The 25,049-nt window shown below is 46.6% G+C and overlaps 1 protein-coding gene across 1 annotated transcript in view; it reads left to right on the top strand.

Moving 5' to 3' along the window:
- Positions 1 to 2,867: 2,867 nt before the first annotated feature.
- The window catches only part of LOC141096415 (high-affinity choline transporter 1-like), a 95,537-nt gene continuing 73,355 nt past the window's right edge, over positions 2,868 to 25,049 (top strand). The window contains exons 1-3 of the mRNA XM_073582990.1: positions 2,868 to 2,979; positions 18,158 to 18,350; positions 23,245 to 23,358. Coding sequence (XP_073439091.1) covers positions 18,173 to 18,350; positions 23,245 to 23,358 — 292 coding nt within the window. The 5' untranslated portion in view covers positions 2,868 to 2,979; positions 18,158 to 18,172. The remainder of the gene's footprint in view (positions 2,980 to 18,157; positions 18,351 to 23,244; positions 23,359 to 25,049) is intronic.

The raw sequence follows: 25,049 nt of genomic DNA, 5'->3' as shown, positions 1-25,049 counted from the left end.
ACAGCTTGGCAGTCACGTAACGTTAAGTCGTTATTGCCCACGTTACCCATGGCCCCTGCAGGTGTTAGCAGTACATCAGAACAGGAAAAGGAAGATGTGGTGTCTTACCGCCTGGGCCAATGCTTTTAGGGCAGAAGTTGGCTGGACTAAGGAGATGAAAGGAGTTGGCACTTCGACGAGATCGGTACAGATGGGCCGGCAGCTTCACCGGGGGGGGGTCACCAAGCGTAGTGATTGATGAATTCAGTACTGAGGCGAAACAGGCTGAAGCAAATGTCATTGTAGTGAGGTCAGACCTGGAAGGAACTGGGAAGCAGGCAAGTACGGTCCGGTCCGGGTGTGTACTGCACAGAAGTGGCAGCAAGCAAGGGAAAAATCAGGAAGCAAGCAAATGTTATGATGTACCAACTGTGGATGTAACGTGCGAAATCCTAAGTAAAGAGAGTTAAACTTGTCTCGGACTGTGTCTCCATTGATGGGGTCGCCTAGAAGAGAGGCCGTTATGAAAATGTACAAGTTTTTTGCATTTTGTATATTTGTGGTTTTGGCCGCCTCCTTAGTCTGTGCAACGTACAGTATCTACTCAGCTTTCCACAGGGAGGTGTAAAACAGTCAGGCCCAGGTCTAGCTTTGCCCCCCATCTATTGTGAGGTCTGCGGCACGTGTGAACCGCAACATGGAAGCAATGGAAGAAAAAGATGGCCCCGTCTGATGAATCACATTTTCTTTTACATCATGTGGATGGCTGGGTGTGTGTTTGGCACTTACCAGTAAAAGAGGAGGCAGCAGGATGCACATTGAGAAGATCAGTAAAGGCAATGTTCTGGGGGGCAGAATATAGAAATACATTGTTCAGGTCAGGAGTGGTTTTAGGATTATGATGAGTCCATTGGTGAGGACAAGAAATGAGTGAATAGATTTGGAGAACCCTGGTCCTGTGGACAAGTCAGTAAAGTAATCAGGGTCAGTATTCAGTGGCCATTGGATGGAACCACCTCCTACCTGCTGACATCTCCGGCTCCTCTTTTGGTTAGCCAGCCTGGGGCGATGTAATCGTTGCAGTGTGCCACACACACGATGTCGGGCCAAGCTGGCTAATTAAAAGATGAAGCTTGGATGATTGCAGGCAGGAGAAGGACAGCAGGACTCCCGACCAAGGTCCTGCTAATCGATTCACTCATCTCTGGTGAGGACTAATCTCCAAATTTCCCAGTTCTCAATCCAATCGAGCATGTTTGGGATGGAAAGACCAAAGTCCAATCCTTGGAGACCATACTGAGCTTCTTACAAGACTTAAAGGATCTGCTGCCAAAATAGTGGTGCTGGAAACCATAGGACATTGTGCGTGGAGGTCATGCCTCAATAGGTCCAAGCTGTTCAGGTGGCACAAGGGGAACCTGCACAATATTAGGCAGGTGGTTCTGGAGGTGCCACTAGGAACAGTGAGGGAAGGAACTGACAACTGCTCTGAGAACATTTCTGTAGAACATATGTGGTTGCCACTTCTAAGTGCATTTGTCAGCCAGGCACACAAGCTCTGAATATCTGACCACTGTGATCCTAAAGCCTGAAAACACGAAGATGGACAAGAATGGGAAATAAATATCTGATTGAAATGTGCCTTTATGATTTCTGCAGTCGGTGGAGACAGATTTTCTGCTAATCTGATCCGGTCTCACAAGCTGTTCTCTTCTGTGTAATGATGCCACATATCCTGAGTCAGTCTGCTGAACAAATAAACGGCCCCACATGCAGAACGTCTGTTGGAGCTGACATATCGCACCACTGGCGAACGCACCAGAACTGCAGGTGCAAGGAATCCCCGAAGGCCAAGAAGAAAAAATGTCAAGAACAATAAATATACTGATCTGGCAATACCTCATATGGTCGCAGGGTCACAAGGCCTGACAGTCAAAACACACATAAGAGACTAGTGATGCAGAGAAATAAAGATGCAATGTACTGCACAAGAGGGGAGGAGGTGAGCTGTGATATCACCTACTGTTAATGGTGGATTCTGTGTGATCTACTAGAGGGATTATCAGTCGTTGTACAGGAGTAGGAGGAGGTGAGCTGTGACATCACCTATTTAGAATGATGGATCCTATCTTATCTAATGTATATAGAGGTGTTATCAGTCATTGTACAGGAAATGTCAGTCTAGTATTAGGATTAGTGCATGTTTTCAGGATTTTAGTTGGCATAAATAGTGACTTGCAAAATTGGAAAGAAAGTGAAAAGTTATGCAACAATATATTTTACATAAAAATTTGATATAATAAACAATAATTAATTTTCTGAAAACACAATACATTTAATTAAGATTGGTATTATATTACTTCATGCATCCTGCTGTTATGTGGTCACTGCATATCGGCATTATCTGCGTATTGTAAGACAGCATTATTTGGGCATTATCTGGTGGCTGCTACCTTTTTTTAGGCACCTATATGGAATAACACCTACAGTAAGACAACATATGATCTGGTAGTTTATACGCTTGTTTGACAGTGCACTACATGGCAGTATGCCAATGAAAGGTAATGTTCAGGACATTTTCTAGAAAAATATATTTTTATTCCCCAAAAAACGTCGTAAACCTCTTTAATATCCTTCGAACCATCCAAAGCTATTTTTTATACAGTATTTTATATTTCGGCATTATATTTTCTGTTGCTTGTTAGTCGGTGAGACCGGAGTGAAGCGCTCTTCTTACTGCGGTACAAGCTGTTTTTACGTTTATTTTTGGCAATATGTAAAAGCCCGGTCCGATCTCGTGGTTAATCGATGACAAAGGCAATCCCCATCTCTAACCCGAGCACTAATGAAGGAGAGCCAAGAAGGCAATTAGGACTCGGCGTGGTCCCCCAGGAGCCGCTACCTTTTATGTTCCAGGAATTAACAGATTGAAGTAGACGGCCGGGTGTTCAGCAGGAGGCCGAGCAAAAATGCATAACACATCCATCGTCATCATTAAAGGTAATTGCTCATAAAAAAAAGCTCAAAAGAAAAAAAAAATTGAATTCAACTTGGAATATTTTATTTTTAGGGAATTAATAAAAATGTTCTTATTTATTGATTTTAAGTCAGGTTCTAAGAAGTTGCAGTTGACATCACAAGGGGGACGGTGGGATTTTGGACATTTGTTCATGCAGGGGTCGTAGAAGATAAGAAAATCATTGCTGTTTTTTTTTTTACCAAAACAGCGCCACCTCTGACCACAGGCTGTGTGTGGAACTGCAGAGTAGCCCTGTCCAATTTACCCCTTTCTCACTCCATATTCAGAGGATGCAGGCTGACATATTCCGTGATAGTAGGTTTTTGTCACGTAGGGGAAAGGGGATAACTTGGGGAAAAAAAAAGTAGAAGAAAGGGTTTTAAAAATAATATTAAAAAAATATAAAAGTTTGAAATTTTAAAAAAATTAAATAAATGATCATCTTGTCTGCTAAAGTCCAGTTTATCAGAATGGGTATAAGCGCCCTAAAGAGAAAAAAAAAATCAAAAAGCCTGAATTACCGTTTTTTTTGTGTCACCGAACGTCCCAAAGACGTGCAATAAAAATGTAATCAAAACATCGTATGAACCCCAAGATAGGAACAATGATAACATCAGCTCGTGGCACAAATAAGAAGCCCTTAGATAACGCCATCACCATAATTTAGGCATTGTATTTTAATAACAACCAGCAAAGCATCATTAGTTCTCAGTTGGTCATTATGGTGCCAATATTTTATGTAAAATATGGCAGTATTATTAATGTCCTGTGGTATTATTATTTAGCGAAATGTAGCTTTGTTAATTTGGGCATCATGGTGCCATTATTTTCTGTACTGTATGGCTGTATTAATTATTAATGCCCTCTATAGAAATATTATTTAGGCACTACAGTAGGTAGCTAAGTTATTTTTGTATTATAGTTCCATTATTTTCTTTACTGTAGTAAAGAAGTGTTATTAATGTCTTCTATAGAATTATTATTTAGGCACTCTTTAGCTTTGTTAGTTGGGCATTATGGTGCCAATATTTTCTGTACTACATGGCAGTATTATTAATGCCCCTTATAGAGTTATTATTTAGACACTATTTAGCCTTGTTAGTTGGGTAATGTAATGCTATTATTTTGTGCACTATATGATGGTATTATTTAGATGCTGTACGGTATTTGTGCACTTTACGGTAGACAGCAGAACATGCAAAGGGCTTACAAGCTCTTTTCTATTGATCTTGTAAGCACTGTTTTGAAGCATCGCGGGAGCACGCTGTGACTTTCTAATCCCGGCCGGCTTCAGCACAATGCTTACAAGCTACACAGGTGGTCGGTCTCCTAAACAACGAGCTGTATACAAAAGTAAAGTGTTACTATCTGTAGAAAGGCTGCAAATTTTAATAAGCAGCAAATTGTAAAAGTGTTTGTTTTTAAAAGCTCTATCTGACAATACCCATCAGTGAATACAGGTGTAACTCTCGGAATATAGCACAAAACCTCTTTTCTTTGTTCAATCCTACCCCATCACCAGTACTGTATCCAATGGATTTGCCTCCCTGATGTAACTACTGCAAAAATAGACTCATCCATGGTGAACTTTTTGGCTGCTATGGGTAACTTTCATCTGTTCTTATTATTGGGCCTTCTTTTAGTTCAGTATGGCAGGAGGCCAGGCCGGCATTGTGTGCACGGTTTAATGATTTTCGAAATGAGATGTTGATCTGATTTTGTACAATAAGATCTGACAAGGCAATCTTGTGCCTCGTGTACGAAAAGGTAAAAAGCAACTGTTAATTGCTGGCAGAAGTCTACACTTCTAAATCCTGCATGTATTATGCTGATGAAGAGGATAATCCACTAACCCTGGTATCTACCAACGGGGGATGGAAAGGCTCTGAAGTTGCCATCATGTTTTGTGACTTTTTGGAAAGTTTTGTAACTTTTTTCTTTGTTGCTATTCTCGGAGATAATTGCAATTCTGGACGCGCGTCGTGTAGCAGCGAGGCCAAATCACTTGTCACAGTAAATTGTGGTAAATGAATGCAGTTTCATCCTTTATTTGTGTTTGTAAAGCAAGACGGATTTTGTGATCTAAGAATAGAAGGTCCGTTTAGGAGATGCCGTTTTAAAGAGATACGTCAGAAAACAGCAGTGTGATGAGAAGAACAAGAAGCTCACCTGGTACAGGGATTCAAAGGGCAAAAAAAGGGCACTAGGCACACTATATGGACAAAAGTATGTGCCTCCTCCATATTTTTCCTACAAGAACGTTTCTGACCTCCCATTCTAAATCCATAGGCATTAATATGGAGTCGGTCCCTTTGCAGATATAACAACTTCCACTCACATGGGAAGATTTTGGAGGAGTCTTTGAGATTTTTTGCACCTTCGTTCAGAAGAGCGTCTGTGAGGTCAGACTTTGATGCTGGAGAGAGGCCGGGCTCACAATCTACATTCTAGATCATCCCAAAGGTATAGGATTGAGTTGAGGTCCGGGCTCTGTGCGGCCGGTCTTGTTCTTCCTACCAAACTCCTCCATCATGTCTTTATGGACCTTGCAGTCATGGGGGACAAAAAAGGGCCTTCCCCAATCTGTTCACACAAAGCTGGAAGCTACAATTGTCCACAATGTCTTGTGCTGAAGCATTAAGATTTCCCTTCGCTGGGCTTAAGGAGCCAAGGACTACGCCTGGGAAGCAAGCCCATCATTATCCCTCCTCCAGCAAACTGTACAGCGGGCACAATGCAGTCAGGCAGGTAACTGTCTTCTGGAGTCACCAAACCCAGACTCATCCATCAGATGCCAGATAGAGAAGTGTGATCTGTCACTGCACAGAGCACATTTTATTCAGAGTCCACTGGTGACAACTTTACACTACTCCATTCGATGTTCGGCATTGTACTTGGTGATGTAAAGCTGCATGCAGCTGCTCTGTCATTAGCTTCGGGCGGAGACACAGTGTTTGTGCTGATGTTAATACCAGAGGAGGTATGGACTTGCAGTATGCAGTTATGGAATCAGGAAAGCGTTGGTGACTTTTCTGCCCTCTGCTCCTCAGAAATCTGTGACCCCGCTCTGTAACGTTACGGGGTCTCAACTTTGTGGCTGAGTTGCTGCGGTTCCTTCCACTTCTCACTAATATCACAATATATGAACAATCGTGGTGTGGTCTTGGAAGAAAGCGGCCATGTTTTTCTAGTCCAGGACAGCCTGTTTAAGAATGACTGGTTTAGAATCATGAAGAACCTCATTAAAATCATGAATAGCAAAGAGTTTTTTTTTTTTAATAAAATCAAGCTTGAAATTGAACAGTGTTAAAAACAGAGAAAAGAGCAGATGATTCTGATCCATGATGTTGGTGGATATGGGTAGCATAACTAAGTTACAAGGCCTGGCCAATCAAAACACTTCTAATGTTTCTGAGGTTTAATTGGGGCAAGCAGTGGCATAACTGAAGTCCAATCGGCAAAATGTGGACCTGGGCCCCCACCTGCATGTTGGTCAGATATATGGGCCCTTGTAGCGTCCTAGATCCTATAAAGACATACATGTTGACCCCCCATGTAATAATGTGCCCCATTCTGTAATAGTGTCTCCCATCTTGGCCCCATCCTGTTAAATTATTATTATGCATTTATATAACGCCATTTATTCCATGGCGCTTTACATGTGAAAAGGGGAAATATAGACAAGTATAATAAACATGTGTAAGACAAGGGACACACAAGTACATAAGGAGAGGGGACCCTGCCCGCGTGGGCTCACAGTCTACAGGGATGGGTGAGGATACAGTAGGATAGGGTAGAGCAGGTCTTGCTGTGGTTCAGTAGACCGAGGATCATTGCAGGCTGTAGGCTTGTCGGAACAGGTGGGTCTTCAGGTTCTTCTTGAAGGTTTTCGTTGATGGTGAGAGTCTGATGGGTTGCGGCAGGGAGTTCCAGAGTATGGGGGAAGCACGGGAGAAGGCTTGTATGCGGTTGTGGGAAGAAGAGATAAGGGGGGAGTAGAGAAGGAGATCTTGAGATGATCGAAGGTTGCGTGCGGGTAGGTACCTAGAGACCATGTCACAGATGTATGGAGGAGACAGGTTGTGGATGGCTTTGTATGTCATGGTTAGGGTTTTGAATTGTAGCTGGGTCGCCCTCCCAGGGCCGTGGGGAACTCTGTACCGGGCCTGATGAGCTTCAATGCGAGATGTCACGGCAGCTGGGACCCGGCCCGTGGCCCTGGGCGCCCATTGTAAAAAAGGGGAAAGCCTATGAATGATTCATGATGCCACCTGTGGTGTTCGGCAATGAAGATGTAAGCCGACGCTGCAGACAGATCCTTTGGGACAGATGGTGTGGTGCAGCAGTGATGTTATAGCCCTCCACAGGCAGGGCTGTAGTCCCAGGGCAGTGTAGGTGAAGTGACACTTAGATGGTGTAGTGTCGGGCGCAGTGGATGTAGCAGTGCTGGACGGGTTGGCGCAGGAATAAGTGGAGGACACCAGGGCATGTAGTTCCAAAGCTTTACTCACAGTCTGTTGCAGGTACAGGTGCCCGCGTCCGTGCCGTGTCCTCCGGGTCAGGAGCTCAGCCAACTTCCAGGCAAGATGAAGTACTCCTTTCCAACACTCCGCCAACATATGTGCCTTTTCTGAACGTCTCCTCTTATAGCGCCTTTGAATGAAGAACTCCTTGTACTGAGTTACACTGGAGTTCCTCCTGTCAGATGTTCCTATGAACTCTGCTTGTACGGCAGACAGCTGTAGCCTGCTTCGGGGACTCCTTCTACCTAGTCCCGGCTCACTATCGTTGCTGTTGTGCCCCCAAGTCTTGTGTGGGAATAAAATGGTCACTACTTCTATTCCTCCGGTGTCTGCTGCAGGACCATTAGTATCCATACAACCTTGGGGACCGGACCCCGACCTTGCGCTGTGAACTTGGGAAGGGTTCTCTCTTCCAACCCTGATCCTTAGTTCCGTACTAATCCTTCTTCCCAATGGAGAATCAAGCTTCCTTTCTCTGTCTCTTTCCTGTGCCAACAGACCCAGATCACTGTGGCCTGCTGCAGAACTTCCTTCTTCCATCCCTCTCCCAGGGATCTTCTCTGCCTCACTCACTGTCCTTCTACATCCTCACTCACTGACTGAATGAATGAATGAACTGAACTGAACGACTGACTCAACTCTTCCCGCTCTTTTATGTGAACTAAACTCCACACACCTCCCAGCACGTTTCGTGTTCCAAGCAGGGAGCCACCAAGGGGTGCTATGCTCCACTCCAAGCAGGGAGCCGCCGAAGGTGCTTTGCTACATTACTTTGTGGTGTGGGGTGCATGTGTTGGATTGTGGTCAGGTTTCTCCACCTTACCTGGACAGTGGGGTACCACACCTCAGGAGGAGGTGCAGTACCTCAGGAGGAGGTGCAGTACCTCTGTGGCGACTGAACCCTCAGGGGCGCCACATACCCCCCATTAAACACAGCACGTCCGCGGCTGCAAGAAAACAGAACTTGAGAAATACAGGAACATACAAAATTTTATAATGCTAATAAACAGTTCTTATCTAATCTCAATATGAGAGGCACTGTCTCTTGAACGTTGCAAACAATTTTAACTAACTATCTTACTACAGTACCTAATTAAAAAGTGCTATTGGCAGTAACTCACTACCACTTCAAGTATCATTATCAACACATTTTCTACTTTCCTTTTATTATTAACCCTAAGTGATAACCGCTGATGCCTGGTTCATCACCTGCATTTTTCAAATCTTCATCTTTATTCAAATTTCTTTATTAAAACATTCCTATTAGTCATGGCTATTAACTAGATTCTATATAAAAGCTATTCTCTATTAATACTGTCATAAGGCACATTATAAAGTGCTTCACATCAAAACTTCAATAATTCTTGTAAGTGCTGGACACCGCTCCCAGCCGGGATCTCTTGCAGTGTCCTTTTGGTAGGAGCCCTGCTCCACGATGAGGTAGTTCTTATCCATAAAAGGGCTATGTAAAACCAAGAGAGGGCACCTAAAGAGGTGCAAACTATTTACGACAAAGTTCTGGATCATTCAGTGTCCATGATCTCCACAGTTCCAATATGAAAAACAACGCTGCCGAATAAACTGGGCAACAACTGGAAAAACAAAAGCATGATGAACAAACCAAACAAAATAGAAAAACAGGCACAAAGGTGCAAATACCCTCCTGGGTAGCAGTTAGTTTAGGCAAACATTATGGCTAGTTGTCCCCTCCTGGGGTTCTGGAAGCTGGTTGCTTGGGCTGCTTCCAGGGGAGATGCTCTGGGTGTCCACCTCCTGGTGGGTTGATGAATTGCCGGTATTCAGCCGGCATGGCTGCTGCCTGAGGTACAGCAGGGATGGTGACTTGTACCAAGGGATGCTGGATTGGTACCGATGTAGTCTGGCACACTGGTGTGGGTACAAACACAGTTTTGTGTTATGATTGAGTCACCGTAGGAGGCAGACACAAAAATAGAAGCTACGTCCAGAAAACCAGAGAAGTTGGCAACTATCAGATTGCAGACCCCTGAACCTATCAACACAACTAGCAGTAGCCGTGGGGGGTTCCTACGATGCCCTACACCCCTCGATCACAGCCGGAGCGCTAAATAGCCTAAAGACAGAAAAGAAAATCTAAACTGCCCCAGAGCAGACCCCAAAGAAAAAGGCAGCCCCCAACATATAATGACGGTGAAGCAAGATGAAAAAACACTCACACAGATAGAAAGATAGACTGAGCAAAGACGGGGCCCAAGCTAACTAAATAGAACAGGAAAGGAAGGTTGCTGTCTGCAATCTGCCAAAACCCTATCAAAGACATAAGCCAACAAGCTGATATGAAAAAGACCCTGAAGCAGCTATGCTTCAAAAACTAAATCAGCACTCAGGTATTTTCAGAAGACAGAGCTAAAGGAATTCAGCACACCCCAGCAGGGAATGGCAGAAATCCAGAAAAACAAAGCAAAACAAAGTCAAAGCAAGAATGCAAAAAGCCGAGCAGAAAACTTAGCTTTAGAAGAGCAGGAGTTCAGACTGGTCTCCAAGGATCCCACAGAGAAATCACCCGCAGGGCAGAAGGGCGTCGGCAGCCTTATATCCAGTCAGTAACTCCACTCAGCCAGTCATCATCATCAGACTCAGGTGTTTGATAATCAGGCTCAGTACCTTTCTTTACCAGAAGAGGGAGTTCCTCGGGCCTCAGTAGTGAAGGGGAAAATGAACTCACAACAGTTTTGGTAACTACTGTGGGAGGTTTTCCTGCCGGGGTAACACACGCTTTCTTCTTCAGGTAAGTTGCCAATAAGTCCTCCGGTATGCAGCGTATGTTTAGGGCGTACCAGCCGCGTAGCCCCTCATGCCGGGTAAAGGTGACATATTCCCCTGGCTGTAGGTCACGCGCTGGATGTCCCCTCCGGAGGTGAGACTCAATATCCCTCCGGCTGAAAAATAGGTCAGAGATCTTCTGGGGGTCTGCTATGAACCCAAACCCCCATTCGTGATTAACATTGAGAACCCGACCCCATCCTGCTGAATCCCGGGGACCATAATGTCCAGCACGGACCTTCTCCTTACGGTCCAGGTCAGGACCCAGCACTGCCAGCCTCTTCTGTTCTCTCTCCCTCTGCTCGGCGGCCAGCTGGCGGAGGGTCTGCTGGCAATAGGACTCCTCTTCCTCCTCCACCTCTTCCCGGGACCGGCCCCTGCCCACTGTGGACTGCGGCAAAACTGTTAGGGGTTCAGGTGTTTCCCCCCCGTGGACTAGTATCCCGATCCCAGACCAAGTCCAGCACTACCTGTCCGGCCACTGTAGCCTGCGGGCACCCAGTGGCTTCTCTAACTTCAGGGCCGAAGGGCATAACTGGTGCCTCCTGGTGGTGTCGCGGCTCCGGTGCAGGCCTGAGACGGTGGGCAGCTGCAGGGGTATCCACAGGGGTAGCCGGTCCGGATGCCGGCGGTAGTGGAGCAGATGGTGGCTCCGGGTCCGCAGGGGTCTCCGGTGGGACCTGCGCCACCGCGTCAGGTCCAGGCTGGAGCGCAGCTTCTTCCTCTTCAGCTCCCGGGCCTTCGGACAACTCCTCCTGGCAGTCCTCTCCCAGCGGTGGTGACAGCGGGACGGCGGTGACAGGTGCTACCGGTGGTATGGCAGCGGCCGCATGCTCCACAGGGTTTGCCTGGAGGAGATCCGGTGCAGCAGTGGCGGGTACCGGTGACTGAGGTACCGCGGGTGGTGGCCCCTCCAGGGTGGGCTGCCACTTCTTCCTCCAGAGCACCTCCTGCTTCAGCCGCAGTTCATGAGTCAGCCGGGTAATCTCATCCTCCAGCTGTTGACAGTCTAGATGGGAAGCCAGATTGGAGCCTTCATCCATTGCGCCTGGGAGATTCAACTTAACCTCCCTTCGCTCTTCAGGCTTCCTCTCTCCTTCCATCATGGTGTTCTCTCCTTTCTCTTCCTGTCTGGCCTCTTTTCCCGCCACCGGCTCCCGCTCCTCCTTCTGGGGGCGGCGTCTTCTTCCTACTCCTCCATACCATGCCAGCATACGAACCCCTCGGGGGGGGGTGGGCCATGTTGCTGTTGCATAGAAGTTCAGACAGGGGAGGCCCAGGACAGTTCGCGGTCTTTTCTTAGGACCACCCATGTTGTCACGCCCTTCTTCACCGCGCTGGTGGAGATATTTAGCATTCATTTTACAGTCTATCAAATTGGATCTTTTGCACATTTCCACAAACTTTTAAGTCCAATAAATCGTAGGCACACAGAACCCGGTATCACCGGGCTTCGTCATCCTGTTCATGACGCCAAATTGGGTCGCCCTCCCAGGGCCGTGGGGTACTCGGTACCGGGCCCGATGAGCTTCAATAGGAGATATCACGGCAGCTGGGACCCGGCCCGTAGCCCTGGGCACCCATTGTAAAAAAGGGGAAGGTCTATGAATGATTCGTGATGCCACCTGTGGTGTTCGACAATGAAGATGTAAGCCGACGCTGCAGACAGATCCTCTGGGAGAGATGGTGTGGTGCAGCAGTGATGTTATAGCCCTCCACAGGCAGGGCTGTAGTCCCAGGGCAGTGTAGGTGAAGTGACACTTAGATGGTGTAGTGTCGGGCGCAGTGGATGTAGCAGTGCTGGACGGGTTGGCGCAGGAATAAGTGGAGGACACCAGGGCATGTAGTTCCAAAGCTTTACTCACAGTCTGTTGCAGGTACAGGTGCCCGCATCTGTGCCCGTGTCAGGAGCTCAGCCAACTTCCAGGCAAGATGAAGTACTCCTTTCCAACACTCCGCCAACATATGTGCCTTTTCTGAACGTCTCCTCTTATAGCGCCTTTGAATGAAGTACTCCTAGTACTGAGTTACACTGGAGTTCCTCCTGTCAGATGTTCCTATGAACTCTGCTTGTACGGCAGACAGCTGTAGCCTGCTTCGGGGACTCCTTCTTCCTAGTCCCGGCTCAATATCGTTGCTGTTGTGCCCCCAAGTCTTGTGCGGGAAAAAAGTGGTCACTACTTCTATTCCTCTGGTGTCTGCTGCAGGACCATTAGTATCCATACAACCTCGGGGACCGGATCCCGGCCTTGCGCTGTGAACTTGGGAAGGGTTCTCGCTTCCAACCCTGATCCTTAGTCCTCCTACTCTCCTTACGTTCCGTACTAATCCTTCTTCCCAATGGAGAATCAAGCTTCCTTTCTCTGTCTCTTTCCTGTGCCAGCAGACCCAGATCACTGTGGCCTGCTGCAGCACTTCCTTCTTCCATCCCTCTCCCAGGGATCTTCTCTGCCTCACTCTCTGTCCTTCTACATTCTCACTCACTGACTGAATGAACTGAACTGAACGACTGCTACACTCCAAGCAGGGAGCCACCGAAGGTGCTTTGCTACACTACTTTGTGGTGTGGGGTGAAGGTGTTGGAGTGTGGTCAGGTGTCTCCACCTTACCTGGACAGTGGGGTACCACACCCCAGAAGGAGGTGCAGTACCTATGTGGCGACTGAACTCTCAGGGGCGCCACATCGCCTCTGGGCAATAGGTAGCCAGTGAAGGGCCTGGCATAGGGGGGAGGCTGGGGAATAGCGGGGAGACAGGTGGATTAGTTGGGAAGTGTAGGATGGACTGGAGCGGAGCCAGAGTGCTAGAGGGGAGGCCAGAGAGTAGGAGGTTGCAGTAGTCGAGGCGGGAGATAAGAGCATGCACTAGTGTTTTTGTGGATTCGTGGTTGAGGAATGAGCGGATCCGGGAAATATTTTTGAGTTTGAGGCGGCATGAGGAGTTCGAGGGCTTGGATTTGTGGTTTGAAAGAGGGCGCAGAATCGAGGATCACCCCAAGGCACCGAGCGTGTGGGACTGGGGAAAGAGAGCAGCTGTTGACATTGATGGATAGGTCTGGTGGAGGGGTAGAGTGAGATGGGGGAATGATGATGAATTCTGTTTTGTCCATGTTCAGTTTGAGAAAGCGAGCAGAGAAGAAGGCTGAGATAGCAGACAGACATTGTGGGATTTCAGTCAGTAAGGAGGCGAGGTTGGGTCCAGATAGGTAGATCTGCGTGTCATCGGCATAGAGGTGATACTGCAAACCGTGGGATTCTATGAGCTGTCCTCCATCCTGTTCCTCTTCTTAGTATAATGTCTACCTTCCTGGCCCCATCCTGTAATAATGTCCCCTATCGTGGGCCCCATATTGGTATAATATCCCCATCCTAATATTATGCTCCCCGTTCGGGGTTCCTTTCTTTTATAATATCTCTTATCCTATAATAATGTCCCTCGTTATGGCTCCCTTTCTGTAATAATGTCCCCTATCTTGGTATAGTGTCCCTCATACTGGGCCCCTTCCAATAATAATTTCCTCCATCCTGAGCCCCTTTCAGTAATAGTGTCTTCCATCCTGAGCTCCTTCCTCTAATAATGTCCCCCACCTTGATCCCCTTCTAGTAATAATGTCCCCCATCCTTGGCTCCTTCTTGTTAAAATAACCCCCATCCTGGGCCCTTTCTTAGTAAATTGTCACCCATCCTGGGCCCCTTCCTGCAATCACGTTCCTTGCTCTTCTCCAACACATTTTAAAAAGAAATAAACCACTATTCTTACTGTCCTCCGCTCCCACTATGTGCGGCATCCTGTTGTCTGTCGGCTGGTAGCTGAGTTCGTCGTGCTAGCCACCTCCTCCTCCCTGTGTCAGTGTACGAATGAACCTGGCTGACTGGCTCATTGTCATGCCCGCCATGTCGGTTATGCCTGTCATGTCCGTTATGCCTGTCATGCCCGCCATGTCTGTTATGCTGCATGACTCCTTGAGCGGTGTGCACGTGCACTGAATTCTCATGCCCGTTATGTCTCGTGCTGCAAGATGTCTGGAGCGGTGTGCATGCGCACCTTACTTCATGGCTGCATGCCATTGCTAGGTAACCATCCGTCTCTGCTCTGATTCTGCAATCCTCTGTATTCCTGGAACCCCTGATCATGTGACCTTTCCTATGTTCCAGCACTGTCTGATTCTGCAATCCTCTATGTATTCCTGGAGCCCTGATCATGTGACCTTCTCTATGGTTCTGCCCAGTCTGATCTAGCAACGCTCTCTATGATCCTGGAGGATCTGAACCGGAAGTCCTTCCCTGATCCTGACCCAGAACTGCAGGTGCTATGGTGCTATATCAGACCGCCCCTTCCTATGGTCGGGGCTGAGTATTGTGTTGCTTCCCTGCATGGCTGCTTGGTCTGCTCGGTCGCTCCCTGTATTCTGTGCCCCTGCACTCTGCTCTGTAGTGCGTCTCTGCACACGCTCTGTGCTTGTACTCTGCCTCTTGTCTCGTGCCATGTCTTGTGTTGTCTCTCGTGCCATGTTTGTCCTTGCCTTGCTTTGTCTTGTAGTACTTTCGCTGTTCTCTGCCTTTGCCTGTTTCGCCATGTCTGGTCTTTGCTATTCTGAGCCTTGTAGTACTTCTCATGTTTCTTGTCTCTGCCTGGTTTTCCGTACTCTGCCCTATGGTGCTCTCTTGCACATTTCCATGTCTAGTCTCAAGGTTCTCCCTTGACCCGGCTCTGGGCTTCGGCCTACGCTCCGCTGCTAGACTCTGTCCTATCGTGCTCTCTGGCACATTTCCACGCTAGTCTCAAGGTTCTTCCTTGACCCAGCTCTGTGCTACGGCCTACGCTCAGCTGCTAGCTTTGTTCTCGCTCTGATCTGGCTCTGTGTTTCTGCCTACGTTCCGCTCCGTGTTTCGTATCCTGCCTAGCCTTGCCTTGCTTCTTCGTGTGCCCTTTGCATGCGCCTGGCCTTCCTAGCCTCCTGCTTGTGCCCCAGCCGTGCCCGCCCTAGCCATGCCCGCCTGCTTGTGCCTCAGCCGTGCTCGTCGGTCAGTGACAGCTGTGTCGCCTGCTATGCCCCAGTCGGGTTCGCTGGAGTCTTACCCGCCTGTTTGTTCTGCAGCCCGTCCAGCTAGCCAGTGCCCCAGCCGTGCTCTCTGTGCTTCCTTCCACTCACGCTGTCTCTGCACTGTGCTCTCCGTGCTTCTCTTAGCACGCGCAGGCCCTCGCCTGCCCCATGGCATACCTCCCCGTGCTTCTGTAAAAGTACGCGCAGGTCTTGCCATGTACCCTGTCGTGCCCTCTCGCATGCACAGGTCCTTGCCTGTAACCTGACCCTGGCGTGTCTCTCTGCACACGCAGGACTCTGCCTTGAACCTCACCCTGGCGTGCCCTCTGCACACACAGGACTCTGTCTTGAACCCTGACCCTGGCGTGTCTCTCTGCACGTGCAGGACTCTGCCTTGTACCTTGTGCCTTGGCATGTCTCTACACACACCGTCTTGTTTGTTGAACTTTGAACCCTGGCGTGTCCCCTACACACGCACCTTGCCTTGCATCTTGCTTTGAACCCTGGCGTGTCCCCTACACATGCACCCTGCCTTGCACCTTGCCCTGGACCCTGGGGTGCCCCTAGCACGCACCCTGCCTGGAATCCTGCCTTGGACCTCGGCGTGTTCCCTAACACGCATCATGCATGGATATCTGTTGTGCCTCCTTGCCTGTACCCTGGTTTGCCGGATGCCCGGATCCTGCCGATCGCCATCAGAGCTCCGGAACCTGATGACCCTGTTGATCATTGCCTGCTGTCCGAAGTCCGATGCCATCATGTCCTTGCCGGTAACCAGGCTTGCCTTCTAGCACGTACTATTCCATGGACCTTGGCGTGCCATGCACGCACCTTGCCGTGTTTGCTTGTTCTCACGTTTTTGCACTGAATGTTATCCTGAAGTTGTCTTAATGAAGATACCTTGAACTTACGTCTTGTCTTGTCTTGCTTCCTGCTCGTCCTTGTCGTCAGACACTCGTACCTAGTGTCTGGTGCCAGCAGTCGTGGTGGCTCACCCCCTTGGTCTTGCCCCTGACACTCCCTGTATAGGGGGTGGTTCCTCACAAGGTCAACTCACCCTAGGTGGGTGTGTGCCACGACCCAGAGGGTCCACTCTAAAGGAAAAGTCGACTCAGCGTAAGCTGACATCGTCACACTCATTTATATAGTTAAGCCAGCCTCCATCTCTCTCACTGTCTGAATAAGTCATGGCATAGAAGGAGGCTGGTTTTGATATTGAAATGAGCCAACTGAAAGCAGTTTTACTCTATTTTAAGGCCCCGTCATACTAAGCGAGATCGCTAGCGATATCGCTTAAGCGTCACCGATTTTGTGACGCAGCAGCGATATTGCTAGCGATATCGCTATGTGTGATACTTACCTCTGACCGGCTCCCCCACTGGCTATCACTGATCGTGTGAGAACGTCCTGGGCCGTTTCTCGTCAGCGGCTTCCTGCTGGCGCCGATGAGCGACGCATGGACGCGGGCGGGAGGACGTCTTCATCGCCACGTCTGACAGATAAGTAACGACCGCCGACCGCTGCTACGTCGCAGGTGAGATCTGCCTGTTTGGCAGCTCACTAGCGACCATTTATCGATGCACCAGCGATCCTGACCGGGTCGTATTGTAGTCGGGATCGCTGGTGCATCGCTAAATGTAACGGGGCCCTTAAACATTAAGGCCACTCATTGGAAAAGAAACTGGGCAACAGCAGTTTGTTGACCACTGGTCTCACGTAGGTTGGGGTCAGAACACTACCTTCTGTTGGTGCCTATCCTCATCCCCATATTGTCTGCTTGTGTACAGCGTATGGTTCACAGATGGAAATTCCAAGCCCTTAAAGATGTTTCTCAATTTTAAAACTTATCCATGGGACAGAAGCTAACTTTCTGATTACTGGGGGTCCAATCGTCGTGGCCTTCACCGATCCTGAAAACCAGGGTTTTGAAGAACCTCAGATGAATGGAATGGAGATCGATCATACTCACTACCGCTCTACTATTTATTAACAGGACTGCCGGAGATTACCGATTACAGAGTTCTCCTGGTCTTCGGTGCTTCTTTTAGTATGAATGGAGAGCTGATGTGCATGATTGACCATCGCTGAATTCCGACCAGTTCTTGGGATTGGTAGGGGCTACAAATGACGGATAACTAACATTTGGAAAGTTATCCCCTATCTTTTAGATAGGAGATAACTTTCAACCTTTTTAACTGAACATATGGTCACAGGTTGGCCTGATGGGACAAGGCCATATCTCCCACCAACTTACAATATCTCAAAATTATTTTACCATTCAAAGAGGTCCTATAAAGACAACCTCCTTGGGTATAGAAGCAGGGTCTCCCTGCTGTCCCAGGTATGGGGGGGCAAGAACCATTGTGATATTTTTCTCAATTACCCCCTGCCCCTGAATGTATCTCTGCAGTAGTGTCTTGATCTTGAATTGGTCCCGAATTTTGAGCAAGGGCAAAGTGAAAGAAACAAAAAAAAGACAAAAAAAAGAGAGACAAACATAAAGAACATAAACACAAGCTTCCTTTTACTTCGTCCACATCTGAATGAAGCTCCTGGGCTTCCAGCCAAAAACGTCCCCCCCTGCCAGTTATTGTTGGAGGGACTAGAAAAGTTTTTTTTTTTTCTTGCACAAGTACAAGAGGTCCAGGAGATGAGCTGACCCAGCTGTACTGCAGCACATGGTGACCCAGTATATAGATCAGTCAACCACAAGTGGGTAAATTTCAAAGGATTTTCTACATCAGGAGCCATTGGTGAATCTACTATGCTCGCTTCTGTCTATCCACTTTAGAAAGTTGTTGAGAAGATGGCTCTGAATGTTCCCGGCTTGATAGCTGTCATCATTTTCTACGCTATGACTTTATTGACCGGTCTCTGGGCTGCCTGGAAAGCCAAAAGAAGTGAGAAGAACATGAAGCAAACCGAGGTGGCCATTGTCGGGGGAAGGAACTTGAATATATTCGTAGGGCTATTCACAACTACAGGTAAGTGTAGGAAATGGCTAATGTCTATGGGATTAAGAAGAAAATTTGAAAAATTAAGACATTTTTCATTTACACTTTTTTTTATATTTCCTGATTTTTCTTATATTTGTCTGCAATTTGGGTTATGTAAACCAACATTTTCGTACAGAAAGATCCAACAGGTCACCTTCATCCTCAGAGAGGGCGGCAGCTGAAAATGCTGATAGTAATAAATTTCCGTCATGATTACTATTGATATTGGAGGCATGTTCAATAAATCCAAATGATACTAATAGACCCAGGACTATGGATTTTAATGGGATACCTCAAACCAGAAGGATCATCAATGTGTCAGATACATTTGTCTATTTTCCAAATAATCCAAGTAGGCACAGGTGGACGCTTCATCGTTCACTTTTTGGGGGTCTGTCAGATTCTGATGTTTTTATGCACTTTTGTTTCCAGCAGAAAAACTAGAAAGCTTGTTGGGAGCCAGCCACAAACAGAACCTCCATCTATCCTAAAGTCATTTAAGGAACTGTGCCATTTAGTCCATTCTTCAGTCTTTAAATTGTTATTGTAGTTTCCTGTCTTAAGTTCATTAATTAAGTTTTAAATTCTTGTCAATTATGTATTCTGTGACTTGAAATAGTAAACTGCTTAGGAAGTTGAGGATCCTCTAAGTGAAGTGGAAGGGATTATGTCTGTGGATCTCTGAACAGGAGATAATTAGTACAAATATTCAAAGATAAATTAATAAATCAGAAAGAAAACAGGTAGGTGGATGGGATACATACCATAGATTGACAGATATTAGATAGATACTGTAGATAGATAGATAATAGATTAATAAATATGAGAAAATAGATTAATAAATATGAGATAGATAATTATCTATCTATCTATCTCATACATATATACAGTCGTGCTCAAAAGTTTACATACCCCGGCAGAATTTTTGCTCTTGTCCTTTTTTCAGAGAATATGAATGATAACACCAAAACTTTTTCTCCACTCATGGTTAGTGGTTGGGTGAAGCCATTTATTGTCAAACTACTGTGTTTTCTCTTTTTAAATCATAATGACAACCCAAAACATCCACATGACCCAGATCAAAAGTTCACATACCCTGGTGATTTTGGCCTGACAACTGTGGTGCCCCCAGGAGTATGGTCGCCACAGTGGCATTACCTTCCTCCTAGGGAGTGTGATGTCATGCTTGGAAGCAATAAGGGGTCTCTCTATCAGGTAAATACAACACACAGCACAGCTCTGAACCAAAACTTGGGGGAGGAGCTGCTCTCTGTGGGCCAGGAAGGGGAAATTAGTTAGTTCGTGTGAGGAGGGCAACGTGTGTGGAGGTGAGGAGAGGAGCTGGAAGATTGAGCAGAGTTCAGCGTTCACTTCTAGCTATAGCGCATGATCTGGAGCCCGGTCTCCAAGGTTGTATGGATACTTATGTTCCTGCAGTAGAAACTGGAGGAATTGGAAGCTGTAAATGCTCTGTTCCCATATAAGACTCGGAGGCACAACAGCAACGGGTGAGCCAGAAGAAGAAGAAGGCTACAGCTGTCTGCCATACGAGGGAGTTATAAGAGAGAACAAGCAAGTGGAACTTCAGTGTAACACCGTACTGCAAGTACCTCAGCTAAGCGCTAGAAAGGAGACTACACAACCCATCTGATAGAGAGATTCCTAAGTTGCTTCCAGGCTGGCCAGTCTCTGTTCCATCTGTAATCTGTAATTCTGGACTGCATTTACCAAGCAAAGTAAAGGTAAAAGAAACTGCACCCTATTGTGTCCTTGCCTTCTTCCTGCAGTCTCCAGCACTGCTACATCTCTGTGCCAAACACTACACCCTCTTCCTCAACACCAATCCTCTTCATCTACTCTGCCCTGGGACTACAGCCCTGCCTGTGGAGTGCTACACCATCATTGCTGCACCACACCATCTGTCCCAGAGGATCTGTCTGCAGCGTTGGCTTAACACCTTCATTGCCGAACACCACAGGTGGTGTCACGTATCATCCACTTATAAACTTTAACCAGCCACTCTTAATCCCTTTTACATGGACGCCCAGGGCCATGGACCGGGTCACCGCTACTGTGACACTTCCCTCTGAGATACCGGCCCGGTACTGAGTACCCCACTGCCCTGGTGGGCGACCCACAACATGCTCAGAAGTTGACACAAATATGTTTGACTGGCTACTAAAGGTAATATGCTCACCTGTGACCTGTTTGCTTCTAATCAGTTTGTGCATAAAAGCTGAGTGAGTTTCTGGGATCCAGACAGACTCTTGCATCTTTCATCCAGCCACTGATGTTTCTGGATTGTGAGTCATGGGGAAAGCAAAAGAATTGCCAACCGATCTATGGGAAAAGGTAGTTGAACTGTATAAAACAGGAAAGGGATACAAAAAGATATTCAAGGAATTGATAATGCCAGTCAGCAGCATTCAAACTGTGATTAACAAATGGAAAATCAGGGACTCTGAAAAAACAAAACCACGGTCAGGTAGACCAACAAGAATTTCATCCACAACTGCCAGGAAAATTGTTCGGGATGCAAAGAAAAACTCACAAATAACATCAGCTGAAATACTGGAAAACTAGCGGTGTGGCTGTTTCAAGATGCACAATATGGAGGCACTTATAGGAATATGGGCTGCATGGTCGTGTCGCCAGAAGGAAGCCATTACTACGCAAATGCCACAAAATATCTAGCCTCCAATATGCAAAACAGCACAGAGACAAGCCTCAAAACTTCTGGAGCAAGGTAATTTGGAGTGAAGAGACCAAAATTGAACTTTTTGGCCACACCCATAAACGTTACATTTGGAGAGAGGTCAACAAGGCTTATGTTCAAAGAAACACCATTCCTACTGTAAAGCATGGAGGTGGATCACTGATACTTTGGGGATGTGTGAGCTTCAAAGGCACAGGAAACTTGGTCAATGTTGAAGGAAATAAGAATGCAGCATGTTAACAGCAAATACTGGAGGCAAATTTGCAATCATTAGCCTGGAAGCTGCGCATGGGACGTAGTTGGACATTTCAACATGACAGCGATCCAAATCACAAGGCCAAGTTGACTTGTTATTGGCTACAGCAGAACAAAGTGAAGGTTCTGGAGTGGCCATCTCAGTCTCTTGACCTCAATATCATTGAGCCACTCTGGGGAGATCTCAAGTGCGCAGTTCATGCTAGACAGCCCAGGAATTTACAGGAACTGGAGGCTTTTTGTCAAGAAGAGTGGGCAGCTCTTCCATCTGACAAAATAAAGAACCTCATCCACTACTACCACAAAAGACTTCAACCTGTCATTCATGTTAGAGGGGGCAATAAACAGTATTAAGAAATGGGGTATGTGAACTTTTGATCAGGGTCATTTGGATGTTTTGTGTTGTCATTATGATTTAAAAAGAGAAAACACAGTAGTTTGACAATAAATGGCTTCACCCAACCACTAACCATGAGTGGAGAAAAAGTCTTGATGTTATCATTCATATTCTCTGAAAAAAAGGCCAAGAAAGCAAAAATTCTGCCAGGGTGTGTAAACTTTTGAGCACAACTGTATCTGTTTAGATAAAAAGCAGCAACTAGTGGGAGAAAACCAGTTGGTTATAAAAGATAGATAGAAGGATAGATGGATATGAAGATACATTGATATAAAAGATACATATCTATAATAATAAATGCCCTAAGCAGCTTCCGGTTGTAACAACTTCCGTCCAGTTTTAACCGGTGACGTCACCGCACACCTCTTTCCATGTTAACCCTCAACACACCACTCCTCCTCAACACACACACTCCTCTCACCTTTCACCATCTCCACTCACGTCCACTCACTCTTTCAATCCACATACGACCCCTTCTCTCACTCCGTCTCTCATACTCACGCCGTCATCGCCGCTGATCCACGATCCCCGACATCTTCTTCCGCCGGCGCCATCCTGGATCCAGACGTCCTCCACACCGGCGACATGTTCTTGCGGCGACGCCATCTTGAGTATCGTGAAATCCCGCGATGCTCAAGATGGCGTCGCCGCAAGAGCATGTCGCCGGCGTGGATGCCGTCGGGATCCAAAATGGCGTCAGTGAAATCTCGCGAGATTTCACCGACGCCATTTTGGATCCCGACGGCATCCACGCCGGCGACATGTTCTTGCGGCGACGCCATCTTGAGTATAGCGGGATTTCACGATACTCAAGATGGCGTCGCCGCAAGAACATGTCGCCGGCGTGGAAGGACGTCTGGATCCAGGATGGCGCCGGCGGAAGAAGATGTCGGGGATCGTGGAGCAGCGGCGATGACGGCGTGAGTATGAGAGACGGAGTGAGAGAAGGGGTCGTATGTGGAGTGAAGAAGTGAGTGGACGTGAGTGGAGATGGTGAAAGGTGAGAGGAGTGTGTGTGTTGAGGGTTAACATGGCAAGAGGTGTGATACTATCGCATCCTCCCGATGCGATAGCATCGGGCCATAATCTAGTACATATATAAGTAGATTGTGCACATGTACATGATTTTTACACTTCTGGATAACCGGTGCATCATCGCTTTAGCAAAGCAAACAAAACCATTGTGAACCATCGGAACTTCAGCGCTGGAGTCGCAGGAGATGTAACAGGGCTCCAGTATAAGAGGCCGCCATATACACACTGCTGTCCTCCTGTCCTGTGCAGACCAGCATGTTCATCTGACATTACTCCAATGTGTCTGATGCCCCTTAGGTCATCTGTCTGTCGACGGGTGGAATTAAACTATTGTCTGTTTCCAAGGGCGACCAGCAGCATCTTTAATAGCAGATTTTGCCCATAGTGAACCCAATGTGATGTGACCTCTTACAGTTTCATTGTGAGTGACAGAAAGATCTCAATGGCACGGACGCCTTTTCTCTGTTTTGTTTGCACAGCCACATGGGTCGGAGGCGCGTATATCAATGGCACGGCAGAAATAGTTTACCTTCCTACAAAAGGACTTGCGTGGGTTCACGCCCCACTCGGATTTGCAGCAACATTCATTATCGGTGAGTTTGTTGCCTCGCAGCCTCATTCTGTTCTTTGTGCCCGTATTATAACATTTGTACTATAAATTCCCCAAAAAAGAATCAACATTGATATCAGTTTGGCTCAGCATTATTTAGGCTCCTTGTTCAATATTTGGTTTAAAGTGGATCTGTCACCAGATTTTTATAATGGGACATACATTATTAAATAGATCTTGTATACCTGATGTGGCTGGTGTACTTACTTTTATCATCTACATCATAATGGCCGTAGACTCCTTTTTACAAGTATAATCTCAGTCTCTGCTGCTGTCTCTCTACTCCCCTTGCCTGATTGACAGCTCCTCAGTGTCCCTCCTCCCTGCTGCTGCTAAAATCTCACACTGCTCAGTATAAGCTGCAGCTGTCAGTCAGGCTGGACGGGCGGAGACAGATCTAGACTTATGGACTCATAAAGTGCTCAATTTAATATCAGAAAAAAGCTGCCATTCTGATTTTAAGGCTATGTTCACACGATCCGGTAGTAGCAGCGCTTTGGATGCACCATATTTTCGCTGCGTCCAAAAAGCTGCATTCTACTGAACGCAGGTGAATCCACATATTCACAGAACGGTGCGATTTACCTCATTCAATACTTTCTATTGATTACATTTCTGAGACTAGTGTATTTTTTTTTTATTAAATGCATGAATTTGGGAATAAAAATTAGTTTTACTATTTGGTTTCACTAAAACATTTGTTTTTATGGCCTCTTTGGTGCACTGTCTATTGTTAGCTGCAGAACTAACTAGTTAACTAAGAATCTATCAGTGAGCTCATTCTGACTGTACAATGGTGAGTTTGTAAAAAAAAAAAATTTCTGAGCCTTTCCCAGTTGATAGATGACCAGAGATCATATTAAAGTTGAATGTGCTGGAAAATAAAGACCCTGTCAAAGCCAAACGATGGAAAATATTTAATAAAACCCAATTTCAAAATGATATATACTGTAGCTCCAAATCCGTATATGTAAGTAAAAAGAAAAAAATATCGACAAAGGTGGATAATTAGTGAAGAGCGAATGTGGTTGGATAACGTGTTATATGAGTATTTTGGGTGTGCTTGTGTAATGCAGATAATCGGATGTAGCGACACAGACACACAGAGCAAGGGTTAACCTCCTGCTCAACATGCTCTGCAATCGGGAGTCTCACACAACGATTCCCTTCCCCATCTACTCCTGAATATCGAGAGAATTGTATTTGGTGTTGCACTGTGTGGTGTTTGCTGCAGAATGAGTTAACTAAGGATCTATCAGTGAGCGCATTCTGATGCTCCAATGGGAGAGTTTGTAAATCTTTTTTTTTAATTATTTTTCTGAGCTTCTCTCAGCTGATTGATGACCATAGGCCACATCTGAGTTGAATGTGCATGAAAACAAAGAGATTTTAAAAGCCAAACAGTGCAACATTTTTAAACAAAACCCAATTGTAAAAATAGGCAAGATTGATTGTTACCAAGCTTGCTTGTATGGACACAGTGGTGCTCTTGGAGAAATGTGCAGGCATCTTCTATTGCAGGGGTACAAAATATTTTTTTGGTCCAAACACCACATTGTCATACTGAACCAATCCCAAAGGTTGCAAACAATTTTTTTTTAAATGGAGACTTATAACTTACATTAATCAATCACCAAAACTACCATCAGTACATGAATTCAGCGCCAGCGCCAG

This window comes from Dendrobates tinctorius, unplaced genomic scaffold (assembly GCF_039654945.1).
Source record: "Dendrobates tinctorius isolate UK_male_01 unplaced genomic scaffold, ASM3965494v1 ptg000075l, whole genome shotgun sequence".
Classification (NCBI taxonomy): domain Eukaryota; kingdom Metazoa; phylum Chordata; class Amphibia; order Anura; family Dendrobatidae; genus Dendrobates; species Dendrobates tinctorius.
The sequence above is the reverse complement of the archived record's forward strand: the minus strand, read 5'-3'. Positions and strand labels throughout refer to the sequence as shown.